At 41.4% G+C, this 19,500-nt stretch overlaps 1 protein-coding gene across 1 annotated transcript in view; it reads left to right on the top strand.

Moving 5' to 3' along the window:
• Positions 1-19,500, top strand: part of elp4 (elongator acetyltransferase complex subunit 4) — a 242,058-nt gene that overhangs the window by 127,343 nt on the left and 95,215 nt on the right. Inside the window, exons 8-9 of the mRNA XM_068046598.1 lie at positions 2,076-2,184; positions 3,206-3,312. Coding sequence (XP_067902699.1) covers positions 2,076-2,184; positions 3,206-3,312 — 216 coding nt within the window. The remainder of the gene's footprint in view (positions 1-2,075; positions 2,185-3,205; positions 3,313-19,500) is intronic.

Raw genomic sequence — 19,500 nt, 5'->3', positions numbered from 1 at the left:
GCAGTGAACAAAGCAGCTACCATACTCTGATTATTATATTGAAAACAATGAATGTTGTGGAGGGAGTCAAGACTAATTAATTCAGTCAGCAGATTCTGATGATATAAACCCAGAAAATGAATTGTAGCTTTTAACTACATACTGTCTGTTATTAAATAATATAGTTATACATAATCATACTTCCACTGCTTCAAGAGAAATTGGTAGTATTGTGGAATACTGCTAAATGGAGAGAATGTTGATGGTGAATAACGTCGTCACCATGATTGTGAAAGTGTAAATTTCCAAGATGTGCACAGAACAGAGGGGCATCATCTGATTCGCAGACCTGTATAATGAGATGTTTTCCCTTTACTGCATTACTAAGTAGTTACTGATATAGATTTATTTATTTCAATGCAACCAAGTACAAAATTTTCTGCCATTATAATGTTTTCAATGCTCACGCAGTACCCTGAATATTCATTAATTCCTTACTGTACTTTCAACGACATTAACACACATTAGAAATCTAATTCTTTCTTTCAATACCGGCATCATTTCGGTAAACATTTGAAACACTGAATTTCTTTTTTGACATCTTGCGATTATTTCTGGTCCTTTTAATATGAAACAGAATAAAGAGTAATCCGTGAATCCACTTAAAATTCTGCGAAAAAGCATTGCAACTAGAATGTGCAAAGACTTGTGATGATTACATAAATAATACAACCATTGCCTGATCATGAAACTGAAAAAAAAGGGCCAAAACCAGTTTAACCAATAAGCATTTATCCACAGACAAAATAATTCAAAATCCTGAAAGCAGTTAATAACCATATGAATAGACACAAATATTTAATTATTTTGCTAATTATTGAATAAGACATTTCTGTTATCCTTTTGGTTTCAATTTCAGTATCTGTTTATGAAAAAAGTTTGTAGTTTCAATGTGTGTTGACAATTTGTTGTTTATAAATTGTTACAACTCTTTATAATTATCTATGTTAGATTGGTGTAAATCTACTTAATGCATGCCATCTTTCAATACCTCCAACAGCTTTCTCCTGTATAGGCCTCCCCTCTCTCGGGAACATTGAGCTTGCCTTCTGCTCTATTCCTGGAGCTCTCACCCTTCAGCTGAGCCTTGCCTCCCAATATTTTTTGCGCATGAGGCACCTCGGTACTGATTGCCATTGCTGCTGCCTCCAGCCCAGCCTCAGCAATACCATGCCCAGCTACTTCTTCCTGTACTCTAGGTCAACAACCAGTCAAAATCAAATAATTCTGAAACAAAACATAGAAAACAACTCGGAAGCAAGATAGATGGAAATAGCATAAGAATCTAGAAACAGTTAGCAAAACTAAAAAAAGCACAATAGCCAAAAATATAAACAAGATAGAAGGAAGGCATGACATAAAAGAGGCAAGGTAAGAATCAAAATAGAGAGAGAGACCCATGGACAAATAAGTAACATTTTGATAACCAGGTCAGTTTTTATAGAAACATTTTTCCTGGTGAGCAACAGTACAGGAGATCCACTAGTACTATTTAAATATGAACTTCTTTACACACAGTGCAGCTATTACTCTCAATCCATCCTAAACTGTAATAACTTAATTCAGGATACAGTGCACGTCTCTTATTAAAACGTATCAGGAGACCTTTGCAGCTAGAAATCTACTTGAAGCTGTTTTCAGTTTACAATTTGTGAACAGCAGATGAACTGACGTACAAAAACATTATGTGGTCCATAAAAATCTATAGAAGCAAGCAATGCAGAAAAAAGTTAATATCAAATGTATGATTTTTAACACCATTGAAGCATCTAAATACAAAATGATAACCCTTAAATTATTTAACTCAGTTTGCAATGAAGTTTGCGATAAGTTGACATCACAGTTAAATTTTAGCAAAGCATTTTTCCTGTAGAAATTCATTTTTAACATAATTTCTGAACTTTCTGTTAGACCAATGATACTGCTTAAGGTTATAATCATTCATTTGTTGTGCTGATATTCTAAGTTTATTCTGTGGTTTGCTGTTAATGTTTTTTTTTAAACTGTTTTAAGCTATTTTCCTCTCTGTTTTGCAGAACAAAGCAATTATAGGTCGTGTAGTAAAATTATCAGATACAGTGATTGGTCTCGAATCATTTAATGCTTCTGAGAGGGAAACCAATCCACTCTACAAGGACTATCACGGTAAGTCTAATCGTGACCAAACTACCCCAAGTGACTTATAGATATTTAGCAGTTTGCCCTCTAATTAGTTTGTCTGCCATAAGGTAGTAATTGATTTCATTTCAGAATCTGCATTTCAACTGTTTCACGATGTAGCAATCTATTGGTCAGGCTGTTTATCTTTTACTGTGCATTAGGACTGTGAAAGTAACATGGCAACTACTCGCATGTTGTCAAGCCAAATTACCAAGACAGTGCTCAATCAGATGTGCATCATTGTAGGCAGGCTTTTGGGAATACTCATGCAGAGGAAGCCAGGCAGCCACTCGGCCAGTGAGCTTACCAATTCCCTTAACCATGACTAGACTGCACCAACTCAGCCAATGTTCCTGTCACAAAAGATCAGCTTAGATTTGAGCTCACACTGCTCAAAGCTAAAAGCAGACCTCACCTGTGTACACCAGTTCCTAACAGTCATAAACGAGCTTCATTTGCAAATTTTCATTTGTTTTACACACCCAGACTGAATTTTATGCCTGTTTGAAGGGCTATTTACCATAATAGCATGTAACAACTTGTTAATAACTGAAGCCTCAAAATACAATTTTTAAATCAAAGCTGTAGTCGAGGTCTCCAACCCATAAGCCATGTTTTCCTGGCTGCTTACTGGTGCATTTAATAAAATAAAGATCACTCAGCAATGCTTTTGGGCAGCAAGCAAGGTGATAGCCACATTTGCTTACTGTAAATACAAGGGAAAATATCACAAATGGGCCTCCGTTTTGACAAGCATCAGAATCCTCTTTGTTTATATCTCCATGTCTGCACCTAAATGTAATTAGTTTTACTTGGACAAGGATTTTTGTTTATCTTATTCTGCCTGATTACTTGAGCATAATCACACTGTTTGCTTCAGTGCTTCTGGTGGCGATCCCTGGTTTAAAAAGGGACAGTGAGGAATGTAAATGTGGAGAGTTCTGCTGTCAGCTTGTTTAATTTATGCAGCTGCATGATGGCATTTTTTTAATTTAATTTTTCTAAGGTTTGCTCCATGTTCGTCAGATTCCTCGGCTTAATAGTTTAATCTGTGACGTGCCTGATACAAAGGACCTTGCTTTCAAATTGAAACGAAAATTGTTCACTATTGAGGTAGGAAACATCAAAGTTTGATTTTCTTTTACTTAATTTGACCGAATAGTGCAATAAGTTGTTTAGCAAGTTAATAGCTTAATGTGCCATGCATTTGAATATGCAATGGGTCATTTTCATATAAGCTATCATCTCGTTTTTGTCTGTGAAGGCATAAGTGTTTGGGGTGGGGGAGGGCAAAGAACCTCTTTGCTACATTTTAAATTTGTGAGCTAAGAGTCTGACTGTAACTATCCTGGCCATACTTTAAGACAAAGATGTATAACATCATAAACTTGTGGGTCTTTTGTCAAATTAATTGCTTAGATCTGCTTCTGTTATTTTATTCCATCTGCATCATTATGGATTGGATTTTTTTTTAAACTTGGAACAAAATATAATTTGATATCTTTCATAATCTTTGGTTTAATTACTTACAGTCCCAACCATATGTTGTACTGGATGGATAAAGCGGAATTCTCAGTATAGTATTGCATTGTTCTACATTCTAGTATACTGCTAATGTTGATGGTAGCTGGCTTGCATCAACTAGCACATTATTTTGTTTTCAGAAAATACTTTAACATGTATCTGGGAGCTAATTGAAAACAGTTGTAAAACACTGTGAACACATTTTCTGCAGCTAATGCCATAGCAATAATAAATGCCACTGCAACAATCACTTTCTTCATATTTATTAAGCAAATGTTGCTGGCCTGGGAGTTAACAAAAAAATGGTTGCAAAGGTTAATTCCAATGTACTACCAGATTTAAACTTTTTCAGTGACCTGAAATATTGCCAGTGTTTATAATCCTGATATGTTGGGGCTGAATTGAATCTATTCTCTTTTTTCCAGCAATACTAAATAGCAAATGAAATACAACTGTTAACCAATTAAGGCTAAAGTATTAATTAACTAAGCATGAAAAGGTGAATGCATATTTGAGGAGTGGCGTTTTGTGATGTGATAATTATTTCTTCTCCAGTCCTTGTGTAGTGTCTTCACTGGAGATAAAATAAGTGGGCAGCCCTGACAAACCATATTATTTAATCTCCTGTCAAGTGGAAAGCATTTAAGCAGGCCACTTGTCTTGGCTATTTCAGCTTATACAAGAGAATTCAGCACAAATAAATTAGCATATTTTGCCTTATTCACTAGCTGCTGGTCAATTTGGGTTGGCATTGCTTTGGTGTTTGGTACTTCACCCTGGAGTGACCACTGTGGCCCTTCCATGACCCTCTGGCCTCTTAACTGGCCACTTGATAAGACAACTGTTGTCACCACCCCGCTTTTTTTCTTCACAGTTTTTCTCTCTCTCTCTTGCCTCCCTACCGCCCCCGCCCCAACTCCATCCCTCGAAAGAAAAACCTATGAATCATTAAAGACTGAATCTGGTGACAATTACAATGCCCTCCTCCTAATTAATGGTCATCAGTGGCTTTCATGATTTAATCATATTGAGAGCAGTTAATAGTTAATCAGGCAGCCAATTGTTCAATTGGGTCATCTTGGGAGCAGTGTTGTAGATGTCTCAATCGGGATGCTTCCCTGCAATACCCACTTAGCACCACATGTAGAAGTCATAAAATCAAGATTGTTAGAAATAACCCTCTGATTCCTTGTTAAGAAGCCACTGTAGTAGAAAGCAATTCTCTATAAAACTGAGCCAAATAAGCATCTGTTTTATACTCCTCGATGAGAAATAAGATGCTTTAAAAATTTTTATCCTATTCATTCTTTGGTAATGTGCACAAATGAGCTGTTTAAAGCTGTCACTTGCATTCTTGTACCTTAATTCTGATTATATATGCAGTAGTGTTACGAGTATGGCTTGTGTTATGTTACATGTATGCTACATTTACTAATTTTTTTAAAGAGTGTGCTTACTCTGTTAGGGTACCAATGGATGTACAAGAGCTGCTTCTATTAGTTTAATCTGATTTGTGATTGTGGAAATTGCCGGTTCCTGATTGTCAGCTTGATGCCCAGCAAAAGTTATACCCAAGCATGCAATTTTCTCCAGAACAGCAATTATGTGATTGCCTCAATATTTTTTGGTATGACTAGAACTAAATTTGGCAGAATAAAATTCACTGCCTTCAACTGACATAAAGCATGCAGTTGAATTGTTGCCAGTGAAAGTAAGGAGTTTTACACAATACAAGTGCATAGCCCCTTCTGCTCCCCCTCCCCCACTTCCGAATTGTGGGGAGAGTTCACTCGCGGTATAAAAATTGCAGTTCCACGCCGATGTTCACTGGAAGAGGAAGAAATCATTTCAGGTTCTTAATTTCAATAGAATTCTTATGCGAAATTGTACTTCCAACTCTACCATCGCAATTTATGCATTTACATTCATGGCACAAGCTACATAAAATAAAACTGAATGTCAAACCATTTACTAAGCAAACATAAATACAGTTTCATGGTATACCTAATATTCCATTCTTATAGTCTTAAAGCTTTATAAAAGTACTGAAAGGAAATTGTTAATTTGTGGATAAGTGTAAACTTCCTTTGCAACAGAATCTACATTCACACTGGATGATGCCCTTAAATTGGTAAATCATTCTGTACTTTGCCTCAATATGAGTATTTCTGTGTTACACAGTGTCAGTGGAAACTCCTGGAGGCCTCATTGCACAACTAGACAAAAAGTAAACCTACAAATGCTGGAAATGCACAGCAAGGTCCACAAAAAGATGGATTGCTTTGTCATAAAAACAATAAAAACAGAAAATGCCGGTCTGTCAGTACCTGAAAGGAAGAAAGAAATGTTGATGTTTTAGTCAGTTCTATACTGTATAGGCCGAAAGCACTTCAGGTGGTGTAAAAGACTTGCATTTCTGTAGTGCCCTTCACAACTTCAGGACATCCTAAAGTGCTTTACAGCCAATTAGGTACTTTAGAGTTGTGATCACTGCTACAGAATAGGAAACACAGCAGCCAATTTGCGTGCAGCAAGCTCCCACAACAGCAGTGTGAAAATGATCAGATAATGTCATAGTATGTAGTCAATGCCTAAACAATATTTGCAGCTAATCTGCTAGCGTATTGTTTACATACGGGCAGTTTTTGTGAAATTATTAGATAACATTTCAAATAAGGACTGAAAACTCACATTTTAATGAAGTTTAACTTTAAAATGTAATCACATTTCCAAACAAAAATGTAGAATTTACAGGGGAAGATGTCAGCTTGACTTTGGAGACCTGTACATTACCTCTTCCTGCACATTCCATCACATACACAGTGGACCCATTACCAGGAGGCCCATTTATTGACTAATGAACTTGTGTTGTATAATTTTGTAAGACAACTGTGCAAGCTAGTTTATTTCACGAGTTTCTGTTTCAGACTGATGTTTTGATAAACATAAAAGAGTATTAAGGGATTATGCTAGTAGTGAATTTGCTGATGGGAGTAAAGTTCTTGGAAGTTTATTAAAAGGATGAAAATGTTGAAGCAAACATACTTAAATGAATAGTGTATTAAAAGACTGAGGAAAAAATACAAAAAAGTCTGCCTGTCTAATCCTATTTCTTTCCACTTTGGAATCTTAATTAGGAGGAGATAAAAACCATCATTTGACTAAATTATTGTCTTGAATCTGTAGCAAAAGGTATAATCCGCAATTGGGCCAATTAGTGCACCCTGTAGTTAGCCATGCTGAGGCAGGCAATGTGATTAGAGCTGACACCAGCCTAGTTCCCACTGCTGCTTTGCCAGGTATGATGGTCAGACTTCAAAGGGCTTGAGGCATCAGCAGGGCAAGGTTTGGAGGCCAACTTTTGGTCCAGCCGTTAATCTCTCTGCTAAACTGCAATGCCCCTCGCACAAAACGAGCTTATACGACACAATCATGCGGCATTAAAGTTTCAGTTGAGTTATGCCAATTGCCTTTGATTTTCTGATGATTGACCAAAAGACGCCTATACAGCCAGACACATGCTCAAATTTTCCCTATTAGGTAAGCTGAACAGCTATCTAAAGCATTTTTGTATTTTTGGGGGGGGGGGGTGGGGTTAGCCTAGATGATAGGTTGTTGCTTAACATCTGAGATGAGATCATCTCAGTCCAGTTTATTCATATTGTTTATAATCGTCTGAAAACGTAATGGAACATCTTTGGAACTCCTCCTGCCCTGATTGCCTAATCATCTGTCTCTTTTGTATTTTGCTTCCTGTTTAGTTGATGCTTTCTTGGTAACGTCACAATGTTTCCATTTTAAGAACAGCCTACAGCAGCACTAGTGCTGTTGTGAGGGGAACTGCCATCCTATTGACTTTCCCTTAGGCTGCTACATGCTTGCTTAACTTGTGCTTCTTTTTTACACATTTCAGCTGACTTTAGACAGTTCAGAACATAGAAGCTCATGACAGCTTGACAAAGTAGTGGCCATCACATTTTACCAGATTTAATTGCTAAAATGTATTTGTCGTAATTATGTAAAGTCTTAAAGGAGGTAAAGTATTATAGCTGAAAACAGGTGGGGTAGACCCTATGCCTAGCTTTGTTCTGACGTATACAGTTTGGTCATGTGAGCCGCATGGAAGATGGCAGGATCCCCAAAGACACATTGTACAGCGAGCTCGCCACTGGTATCAGACCCACCGGCCGTCCATGTCTCCACTATAAAGACGTCTGCAAACGCGACATGAAATCGTGTGACATTGATCACAAGTCGTGGGAGTCAGTTGCCAGCATTCGCCAGAGCTGGCGGGCAGCCATAAAAACAGGGCTAAATTGTGGCGAGTCGAAGAGACTTAGTAGTTGGCAGGAAAAAAGACAGAGGCGCAAGGGGAGAGCCAACTGTGCAACAGCCCCGACAAACAAATTTCTCTGCAGCACCTGTGGAAGAGCCTGTCACTCCAGAATTGGCCTTTATAGCCACTCCAGGCGCTGCTTCACAAACCACTGACCACCTCCAGGCGTGTATCCATTGTCTCTCGAGATAAGGAGGCCCAAAAGAAAGAAAAGAAAGAATAGTTGAAACAATTGGTCACCATATTTGGTGGTGGTTACTTGAGATGGTGTGTATCATTTGAGTACCAGAAGAACTTTAAATTATCATAAAATAATGCTGACAGGTATTACACACAGGAGCAAGATTTTGACTGCACGTAGATGTTAAAGTGGAACTGGTTTATTTTTAAAGTTGGACCTACAGGGCTCTGCCTTCCTCCAAACTGTATAACATAAATTGATGTTTTCAGTTACGATAGATGCCTTTGTGCATTTTCTTTATACTAATTACAGAATAGTTGACCCATTAGTATCATATGAGTACTGTTAGGGATTCTGATATAATCTAAGGCAAGCTGCCTATACAGTGGTTCAGCAACCTTCCGGCGAAGGGGGAGAGGTAGTAGAATTGCACCAATCTATAGTAAACCCTTTCCTCCTCTTCCTCACCTATAAGTTAATGGCAAAATAGTCTTTAATGTGTTTTTTTTTTCTTTCCTTGAGCATTTCTTTGTTTTCCTGCATTGACACATTGCTTTTGGTTAAACCTATAAGCAAAGAAGCGAGAGCACCATGCGGCAGGAAATAGTCAGAAGATCATGGGGGTGTTGAAAAAACGCATGTAAACCAAGATTAGAAAAGTGAGTTGCAGAGAGGGAGAATAGACAGACAGAAAAAATGGTTCAGTTTGAGGAAAGTAGCAAGATCTTATGAAATGTTTCACCGAAAATAAATACAAATAAAATATATTCTCCCTTCCTTAAGTGGGGTACAGTAAATTGTCAGTACTGATTCAGGTTCCAGGCAATATCTGAAACAGCAAAGATTAAATTGGAAAAAAAACTCTTTCTCTCCTACATTTCCTGTGCTTTTCTCCCTTTTGTGTCTTTCTCTGTTTCATGATCTCCTGATCCCCTCTTTGCAGCTCCATAGTCTTCTCTGTGTTACCTGCTTTTGGCCAAATGTTTAAGCCGAATGCCAGTCACATAAAGATTCCTGCTGTTGCTATGTCATCGCAACAGCAATTGCTATTCTGTTAACTACTACATGATTGTGTTAAACATTTTTACATTTAACTATGTCAGAATGCCCTAAACTACCTGAATCAGTAAGAAGGACTTGCATTCATATAATGTTTTTCATGGCCTCGGGACATTCCAAAGCACTTTACAACCAATTAAATATTTTTGTATTGTTGTATTGTGGGACCTAAAATTTACTGTGCACTGCTTAAGTGGAGGTAAGCATTTTGTATTTATTAGTTGTAAATTTTGTGAATTCTTGTTTGCTGTGAGATCCCTTTTTTTCCACCCCCAAGCTGAGTTTATTTTTTGCCAACTTGCTTCCAGTTTTGCCCTTCTCTCCTGAAGGCACAGACGTCCTCTGGGAAAAAGCTCCACAGGCAACGGCAGCTGTCTGGCACCTTGCTGTTCTGAAGCAGGATCTGGGCATGTTCTTAGGACAGAGAGAGCTTGATTCTGCACCTAACTTTGCCCACACCTCACCTGAGTGTGCTTGGTGCCCATAAATGAAAAGTGTTCCATTTCCCAATATTAACGACCCCCACCTCGATAAGTGCAAGATTCAATATGAAATGTTTCTTTTTAAATTACGACCTTTTGATCTTGTCAGTCAGATATGGAGGTGACTGTGCTACAAACAGAATATGAGGGAAATTGTACTTTGCAAGGTGAGTCCCCACAGGAGGCAAATTCCCCCTTGCATTGATTTCTAAATGTCGAGCTTATTCTGTTTTTCTAGCCGACTAATTTTCTGTCAACTTAGAATAATATGAGAAAAGAAAATTCTAATTTTTTTCAACAACAGTCTATGAATTGTGATGTGTTTGCAACAAACAAATTAATGAACAATCAGTCAATATTAGGTAAAATTATATATAATGCATTTTTGGCTGCTACAGCTTGAAAATTAAAATGTATTTAACATGAAAAAGCTTGACAATGACATTGTGCAAGAATATTTTTGGTGGCATTCTTTTCACACACTACCCCACTGCACCCCCCAGCACCAATAAACTGAAAACGCACCGACTAGAGCACAAATACATCAACAATAGTTGTGAAGTGTGTGAAGTAAAGCAAAATGAATAGAATTAAAGATCTCAAATGAACATTGTGCACTTTCAGTCAGATACATAGTTATGTTAGAGGTCAATGGCATGGCTTGAAAGGCAGTGGCATTTGCTAGCCAATAAACATATGGGTCACCACCCCTTGATATTTGCAATGCCAAGTCCTGCAGAGAACTTGGGAAGCATTGTCTTTTGATTACCAATATAGCACGTCAAATTCTAAAGCTGTTTGAAACAACACGTGTGAGAGTGAGCAGGTACACCCAGGCTGGTATGGGTAGTTAACTGTAAAATGAATCTTATAGTCAGTGGTGAGGTTCAACATCAGTTTTATTTTTGCTGGGAGTACGAAATGATAAAAGAAACCTTTTACAAAGACAAACTACTGTAGATGTTGTAAATCTGAAATATAAACAGAAAATGCTGGAAATACTAGTGAACAGTGGCATACTGGTAATGTTACTGGACTAGTAATCTAGAGGCCTAGACTAATGCCCCAGAGATATGAATTCAAGTTACAGCACAGGAGCTGGTGGAATTTAAATTTGGTTAATTGATAAATCTGGATTAAAAAGCTAGTCTCAGTAATGGTGACTATGAAACTATTGGATTGTCCTAAAAACCCATCTGGTTCACTAATGTCCTTTAGGGAAGGAAATCTGTCGTCCTTACCTGGTCTGGCCTATATGTGAACCCAGACCCACAGCAATGTGGTTGACTCTTAACTGCCCTCTGAAATGGCCTAGCACGCCACTCAGTTGTATCAAACTGCTACAGAGAAGTCAGAAAAGAAAAAAAACGGATGGACCACCCAGCATTGATCTAGGCACCAGAAACGACAAAGGCACACCCTGCCCAGTCGATCATGCAAAGTCCTCCTTACTGACACCTGGGGACTTGTGCCAAAATTGGGACAGCTGTCCCACAGCCTAGTCAAACAACAGCCTCACATAGTCATATTTACCAAATCATACCTTCCAGCCAATGTCTCAGACTGCTCCATCACCATCCCTGGGTATAGAAACATAGAAAATAGGAGCAGGAGTAGGCCATTCGGCCCTTCGGGCCTGCTCCACCATTCAGAAAAGATCATGGCTGATCATCTAATTCAGTACCCTGTTCCCGCTTTCTCCCCAAATCCTTTGATCCCTTTGGCATTAAGAAATATATCTCTCTCCTTCTTGAATATATTTTAAAACTTGGCCTCCACTGCCTTCTGCAGTAGAGAATTCCACAGGTTCACCACCCTCTGAGTGAAGAAATTTCTCCTCATCTCGGTTCTAAATGGCATACCCCATATCCTGAGACTGTGACCCCTGGTTCTGGACTCCCCAGCCATCGGGAACTTCCTCCCTGCATCTAGCCTGTCTCGTCCTGTTAGAATTTTATAGGTTTCTATGAGATCCCCTCTCATTCTTCTAAACTCTAGTGAATATAGGCCTAGTTGACCCAATCTTTCCTAATATGTCAATCCTGCCATCCCAGGAATCAGCCTTGTAAATCTTCTTTGCGCTCCCTCCATGGCAAGAACATCCTTCCTCAGATAAGGAGACCAAAACTGCACACAATACTCCAGATGTGGTCTCACCAAGACCCTGGATAACTCGAGTAAGACATCCTCGCTTCTGTACTCAAATCCTCTTGCAATGAAGGCCTATTCACCTTCCTAATTGCTTGCTGCACCTGAATGCTTGCTTTCAGCGACTGGTGTACAAGGACACCCAGGTCTTATTGCACCTTCCCCTTTCCCAATCTGTCTCCATTCAGATAACCTGCCTTTCTGTTTTTACAACCAAAGTGGATAACCTCACATTTATCCACTTTATACTGCATCTGCCATGCATTTGCCCACTCACCCAACTTGTCCAAATCACACTGGAGCCTCTTTGCACCCTCCTCAAAGCTCACATCCCCCCCCCCCAGCTTTGTGTCATCTGCAAACTAGGAAATGTTACATTTAGTTCCCTCACCCAAGTCATCAATACATATTGTGAATAGCTAGGGCCCAAGCACTGATCACTGCAGTACCCCACTAGTCACTGCCTGCCACCCAGAAAAAGACCCGTTTATTCCTACTCTCTGTTTCCTGTCTGTCAACCAATTCTCAATCTATGCCAGTATATTACCCCCAATCCCATGTGCTTTAATTTTGCACACTAACCTCTTATGTGGGACCTTATCAAAAGCCTTCTGAAAATCCAAATACACCACATCCACTTATCTATTCTACTAGTTACATCCTCAAAAAACTCCAGTATATTTGTTAAGCATGACTTCCCTTTCATAAACCCGTGCTGACTTTGCCCAATCCCATTTATGCTTTCTAGGTGTTCTGCTATCACATCCTTTACAATAGACTCTAGCATTTTCCCCACTACTGATGTAAGACTAACTGGTCTGTTGTTCCGTTTTTTCTCTCCTTCCTTTTTTAAATAGTGGGGCCACATTTGCCACCCTCCAATCTCTAGGAACTGCTCCAGACTCTGTAGAATTTTGGAAGATGACCACCAATGCATCCACTATTTCCAGGGCCACTTCCTTTAGTACTCTGGGATGTAGATCATCAAGCCCTGGGGATTTGTCAGCCTTTAACCCCATTAATTTCCCTAGCACTATTTTTTTTTTACTAATACTGATTTCCTTCAGTTCCTCCCTCTCATTAGATCTTTGGTTCCCTAACATTTCTGGGAGGTTATTTGTGTCCTCTGTGAAGGCAGAACCAAAATATGTGTCAGTATGTCCTGTCCTACCGGCAGGATGTCCCAGAGGTGGCAGCAAAGTGGTATGCAGTCAGGAAGGAGTGGCCCTGGAAGTCCGCAACATTGATTCCAGACCCCATGACGTCTCGTGGCATCAGGTCAAATATGGGCAAAGAAACCACCTGCTGATTACCACTTACTGCCCTCCCTCAACTGATGAATCCATGTTGAACAGCACTTGGAAGAAGCACAGAGGATCGCAAGAACACAATGTACTCTGGGTGGGGGACTTCAATGTCCATCACCAATGATTGCTTCGTAGCACCACTACTGACCTAGCTGGCAGAGTCCTGAAGGACATATCTGCCAGACTGGGTCTGTGGCAGGTGGTGAAAGAACCAACAAGAGGGAGAAACCTACTTGACCTCGTCCTCACCAATCTGCCTGGTGCAGATGCATCAATCCATGACAGTATTGGTAGGAGTGACCACCACACAGTCCTTGTGGAGATGAAGTCCCGCCTTCACACTGAAGATACATTTGGTCGTGTTGTGGAGCACTACCACTGTGCTAAATGGGATAGATTCAGAACAAATCTAGCAGCTTAAAACTGGGCATTTATGAGGCACTGGGGGGGCCATCAGCAGCAGCTAAATTGTATTCATCCACAGTCTGTAATCTCATGGCCCTGCATATCCCTCACTTTACTATTACCATCAAGCCAGGGAACCAAACCTGGTTCAATGAGGAGTGCGGAAGAGCATGCCAGGAGCAGCACCAGGCATACCGAAAAATAAGGTGCCAGCCTGGTGAAGTTACAGTGCAGGACTACATGCTTGCTAAACAGCAGATGCAGCGTGCAATAGACAAAGCTAAGCAATCCCACAACCTACGAATCAGATCAAAGCCCTGCAGTCCCACCATATCCAGTCACGAATGATGGTGGACAATTAAACAACTGACAGGAGGAGTAGCCGCCACAAAAATTCCCATCCTTGATGATGGGGGAGTCCAGCACATCAGTGCAAAAGACTAGGCTGAAGCATTTGCGACCATCTTCAGCCAGAAGTGCTGAGTGGATGATCCATTTCAGCTTCCTCCTGAGGTCCCCAGCATCATAGATGCCAGTCTTTAGCTAATTCAGTTCACTCCACATGATATCAAGAAATGTACTGTGGCTGTATCTACACTACATGGACTGCAGCGGTTCAAGAAGGCAGCTCACCACCACCTTCTCAAAGGCAATTAGGGATGGGCAGCAAATACTGGCCTTGCCAGCAATGCTCACATCCCATGAATGAATTTTTTAAAACTCAGCACGTCAGGTAACGTCTTAGAGAGAAACAGATTAAATGTTTCAGGCTGGTGACCTTTCATGAGAACTGGAAAATATTGCAGATGTAACAGGGTTTAAGGAAGTACAGAGGCAAGGAAAGGCAGGGAGGGAAGGAAAGATTCAAAGGGAAGGTCTGTGATAGGGTGGAAAGCAGGACAGATTAAATGACACAAGGGATAATGGTTCGTGGCAAAAGGAGGTGGTAATATGCCGTTAAGAAACAAAAGATGGGTCTAGAGGAGCTGTAAATGGCAAAAGCAGAATCATTACCACAACCCGCTGTCCAAAAAAGGCAGCGTTTGCTGACAACACAACCACTAGGTGGCACAGTACTAGCACATACACAAAAGCAGCCTCTTCCACTTAAACATCACTGTCTGCGACATTTAGACTGCTGCCAGGATTAAAGATGGCGCTGCTCAATTTATCACAGAAAACAACTTCAACCCAAAAATCCCCAGAAAGGCTGCCATGGCTGCCTCCATCCCACCCCCAACAGGCCCCCGTTGGTCCTGCCATTGCTTCATTTGTATCATTTCTTGGACGTCTCCTGCTCAACTGTTTTGATTTTTTCTGACAAAGAAAGAAAGCTAGTATGATACTACTCCTCCCTCTCACCCCCCCACACCCCACTCTCCAGCTGCCCGCTCTCCAGCCGCTCGCTCCCTGCTACCCACTCTTCCCCCCACCCCCCATCCTGCTCTCTGGCCACTGGCTCCCCACTCTCATTCCCCCGCCCCCCCATCCCGCTCTCGGGACACTCGCTCCACCACTTTCCTCCGCGCCCTCCCTCCAGCCGCTAGCTCTAGGCCACGCCACTTCCCTCTTCTCGGCCACTCGCCTAGAGCTAGCGGCTGGAAGCGGGGAGCGTGGCCGGACAGCGGGATGAGGAGGAGGGGTGAAACGAGGAACGAGCGTCTGGAGAGTGGGGGAGCGGGGAAGTGGGGAGCGGGGAGCGAGCGGCCGGAGGGGGGGGGTTAGTGTAAGTGAGGAGCGGGGACTGAGCGGCCAGAGAACAGGATGGTGTGCTGTTCCTCGAGCTTCTGATGAGCTGCATTGGATAAGTGTAACAGGTCATGGTCGGAGTGGGACAGAGAATTAAAATAACAAATGACCAGAAGCTCAAGGTCACATTTGTAGACTGAACTGAGGTGTTCAGCAAAGCCATCACCCAATCTGCATTTTATCTCCCTTTTTCTTTGGCCTCCTTGTCTCGAGAGACAATGGGTAAGTGCCTGGAGGTGGTCAGTGGTTTGTGAAGCAACCTATCTCCCTATTGTAGAGGAATCCACACCTTTAGCAGTGTATACAGTGTACTGAATTTCAAGACATGCACATACATCGCTTTTCACCTTTATTTAGTGTTGGAGCCCTGGGAAGAGAAGAGATGAAATGGCAGTTGGTGCATCTGCTGCACTTGCATGGGAAGGGACGCTGGTGTTGGGAGTGATGGAAGAGTGGACCATGGTCTCTCAGAGGGAGCAGTCCCTTTGGAATGCTGAGGGGGAAGATGTGTTTGGCAGTGGCCTTGCACCTGAGGTGGCGGAAATGACAGGATGATATTGAATATTGAGGCTGATGGAGTGGAAGATGAGGACACGGGGAACTCAATTGTGGTTCAGGGAAAAAAGCGAAAGATGAGGATAGAAATGCAGGTAATGGTACGGACACAATTGAGGGCCCAGTCAACCACTGTGGAGGGGAATCCTCAGATGAAGAAAAAGGAAGTCCTGGAGGAAGAACTAGTGTGGAAGGTGGCATTGTCAGAACGGATGTAACAGATGGGATAGCTGGGAAAAGAATACAATCCTTACAGGAAGTGTAAAAAAGATAGCTGTGGGAATCAATGAACTTATAGTAGATATTGGTTGACAGCCTATCTCTAGAAATGGAGATAGAGATGTCGAGGAGTGACGGGAAGATTTGGAGATAGACCATGTGATGGCGAAGGAGAAGTGTAAATTTGAAGCAAAGGTGATCAAATTTTGTAATTCAGGGCAAGAGCAGAAAACGGCACTGATAATGGCACCAATAGTCCATCAATGTACCAGACAAAGAGGTGAAGGAGGACACCTGATATGACTGGAATAAAGATTGTTCCACGTATCTCACAAAAAGGCAGGCATAGCCAGTACACATACTGGTTCTCATACCACTTTCCATTGTGACACCTTTTATTTGGAGGAAGATAGAGGAGTCAATGGAGAAGTTTTCCTCATGTGCAATTGCTTTTGGCCATTATCTTAAATCTATGCCCTCTCATTCTTGATCCTTTCACGAGTTGTTCAGTGTAAGAACAAGTTCAGCCAGGTGGTGGATGAGGACTAGTTGGACCTCAATTCAAGGAAGAAGCAGGGGTCCTGCAGCTGACCTAGACACTTATGGCTTGGAAACTGTGCCGAAGGGCATTGGAAGAGTCATGGATGTAGGTTGGAAGGGGAGACGAGGGGAGAAAAAACAGAGTTGAGATAGGAAGAATTGAATTCTGTGGGGCAAGAATGGGTTGAAATGATGGATGTACCAAGGTAGCCTTGTTTATAGATCTTGGGAATGAGGTAGAAAGGAGCTTTGTTGGATTAGAGGACTATGAGATTCAAGGCCGTGGGGAGAAAAATCTCCAGAGGAGGTGAGGTTAGTGACTCTGAGAAATGATGGCTCTATGTTTAGTGGTGGGGTCCTGATCCAGAGAAAGGCAGAAGAAGGTGTTGGAGAGTTGGCATTTAGCCTCTGCAAGACAGAGGTCTGTTCACCAAACAATAATAGTGCTGCCCTTGCCAGTAGGTTTAATGACAATATCAGGGTTGGACCTGAGAGAACTAAGTGCTGAAAGTTCTGAGAGAGATAGGTTAGAATGACTGAGGCAACCGGAGAAATTGAAACGGCTAATGTCACGGCGACAGTTCCCAATGAAAAGATCTAGAGTGGGTAAGAGGTGAATCCCCCACCATCAACATGATCTTATCAAATTGCGGAGCAGGCTCGAGAGGCTATTTTGTATGTTTGTTCATATGCTGGGCATCACGACTTACCAGAAACACAATTGGACCAACAAAATAAATGCTACTGGAACAGATTACGAGCTGGGTATCCTGCATTGAGTGGTTCACCTTCTGGCTCCCCAAAACCTTTTCACCATCTCCAAGGCACAAATCAGCTGCACAACAGTCAGGAAACTCAACACCATCCAGGACGAAGCAGTCCATTTGATAAACAACCCAACCAACCATAACTATCCACTCCCTCCACCGCTGGTGCACCATGTGTAACTATTTACAAGGTGCACTGTGGCAGCTGGCCTGCGGATAGTGCACACTGCAACCATAGAATGCCAAAGGGAGGTGGTTAGACTGTCTTTTCTTGTAGTTGGTCACTATCCAGTACTTGTGTGTTATCTGCCACTTATCAGACCAATCCTGGATTTATCCAGGACCTGCTGCATGTGGGCATGGATTGCTTCATTAACTGAGGAATTGCAAATTGAGCGAAACACTAGAAACAGTCAGTAAACAGTCCTGATTTTGATCTTCTGATGGAAGATGGGTCATTGATAGAGCAGCTGAAAATAGTTGGGCTGAGGAACACCTGTAGCAATATCCTGGGGCTGAGATAATTGCTCTCAACAGCGACAACCGTTTTCCTATGTGCAGGTATGACTCCAGCCACTGGAGAGTTTTCTCCCATGCCCCCATTGACCAGTTTTACAAGGGCTCCTTGGTGCCATACTCTCCCATGCTGCCTTGATGTCAAGGACAGTCACTCTCACTTCACCTCTGGAATTCCGATCTTTTATTCATGTTTGGACTAAGGCTGTAATGAGGTCTGGAGCTGAATGGCCCTGACTGAACCCAAACTGAGGATCAGTTAGCAAGCTATTGGTGAATAAGTTTGGTTTGTTAGCACTGTTGACAACTCTTTCCATCACATTTTGATGACTGAGAGTAAGCTGACAGGATAGGAATTGGCCAAATTGGATTTGTCCTTTTTTTGGAGAGGACATACCAGGGCTTTTTCCACATTGTTAGGTAGATGCCAGAACTGTAGCTGTCCTGGAACAGCTTGACTGGAGGCAGAGCTAGTTCTGGAGGACGGGTCTTTAGCAGTACAACTAGTTGTCAGGATCTTTAGCCTTTGTTATTTGCAATGGCACTCAGCCATTTCTTGATATAAACATGAAGTGAATCAAATTGGCTAAAGACTGGCATCTGTAATCGTGGGGACCTCAGGGGGAACTGAAAAGGATCATCAACTTGGCACTTCTTGCTGAACATGGTTGTTAATTTAAGCACTTCCTCTCCTTTTCTGCGTCTGCTTTATGCCTCCCTGATCAGGTTTGTAATTCCATACTGAACTATACAGACCAGGAAAGTTTAGCTGGCCTTCAGTCAGAGATAGAGATGCTGCAATTGGCCTCAGCATGTTTGGGTCAGGGAGGGGGGAAACTAGCCACGTTTCCTGCTTCTGGTGACCATACAGGAATCCCTGTTTCAAAGCATTCATGTGTGAATGTCACAGGTCATGACTGGGTTTAAGCTGTGATTTTTGTTGTGAAGATGGGCTAATAGTTCATTGGAATGTCACCTTTAATAGAATCATTTAAGATATCCTGATTTCTGAAAAATTGTCATATTTTTCAAAACTCCTTCATTGAGTTCCTCACCCTTAACTATGAAACAAATTAATTTAAGTTTCTCAAAACTGCTGAGGAACAGTGCTACCAGTTGAGAAATAACCAAGCCTGATGTAAGCAAACATTGTGCTAGATAACTAATGCAGAAGCAACAACAATTTCATCTCACCAGCAGAGTGGCTGGAAAATGCCATGAAAATTGCATAATGTGAGCTGTTTTGCAAGCATACATGGAGCTCAGGAAATTCTAAAGCAGAATTTTCATAGAACTTACAACACAGAAACAGGCCATTTGGCCCATCTGGTCTGTGTCAGTGTGTCAGCTCCATATGAGCCTCCTCTCACCCTATTTCATCCAACTCTCCCTTCTATTCGTTTCTGCCTTGCATGTTTATCTAGCTTCCTCTTAATTGCATCTATGCTTTTGGTTCCTTTTGTTACAAAGGGATTAGAGTACAAGAGTAAAGAAGTTGTAATACTATTGTGTA

This window comes from Heterodontus francisci, chromosome 14 (assembly GCF_036365525.1).
Source record: "Heterodontus francisci isolate sHetFra1 chromosome 14, sHetFra1.hap1, whole genome shotgun sequence".
In the NCBI taxonomy this organism is placed as follows: Eukaryota; Metazoa; Chordata; class Chondrichthyes; order Heterodontiformes; family Heterodontidae; genus Heterodontus; species Heterodontus francisci.
The sequence above is the reverse complement of the archived record's forward strand: the minus strand, read 5'-3'. Positions and strand labels throughout refer to the sequence as shown.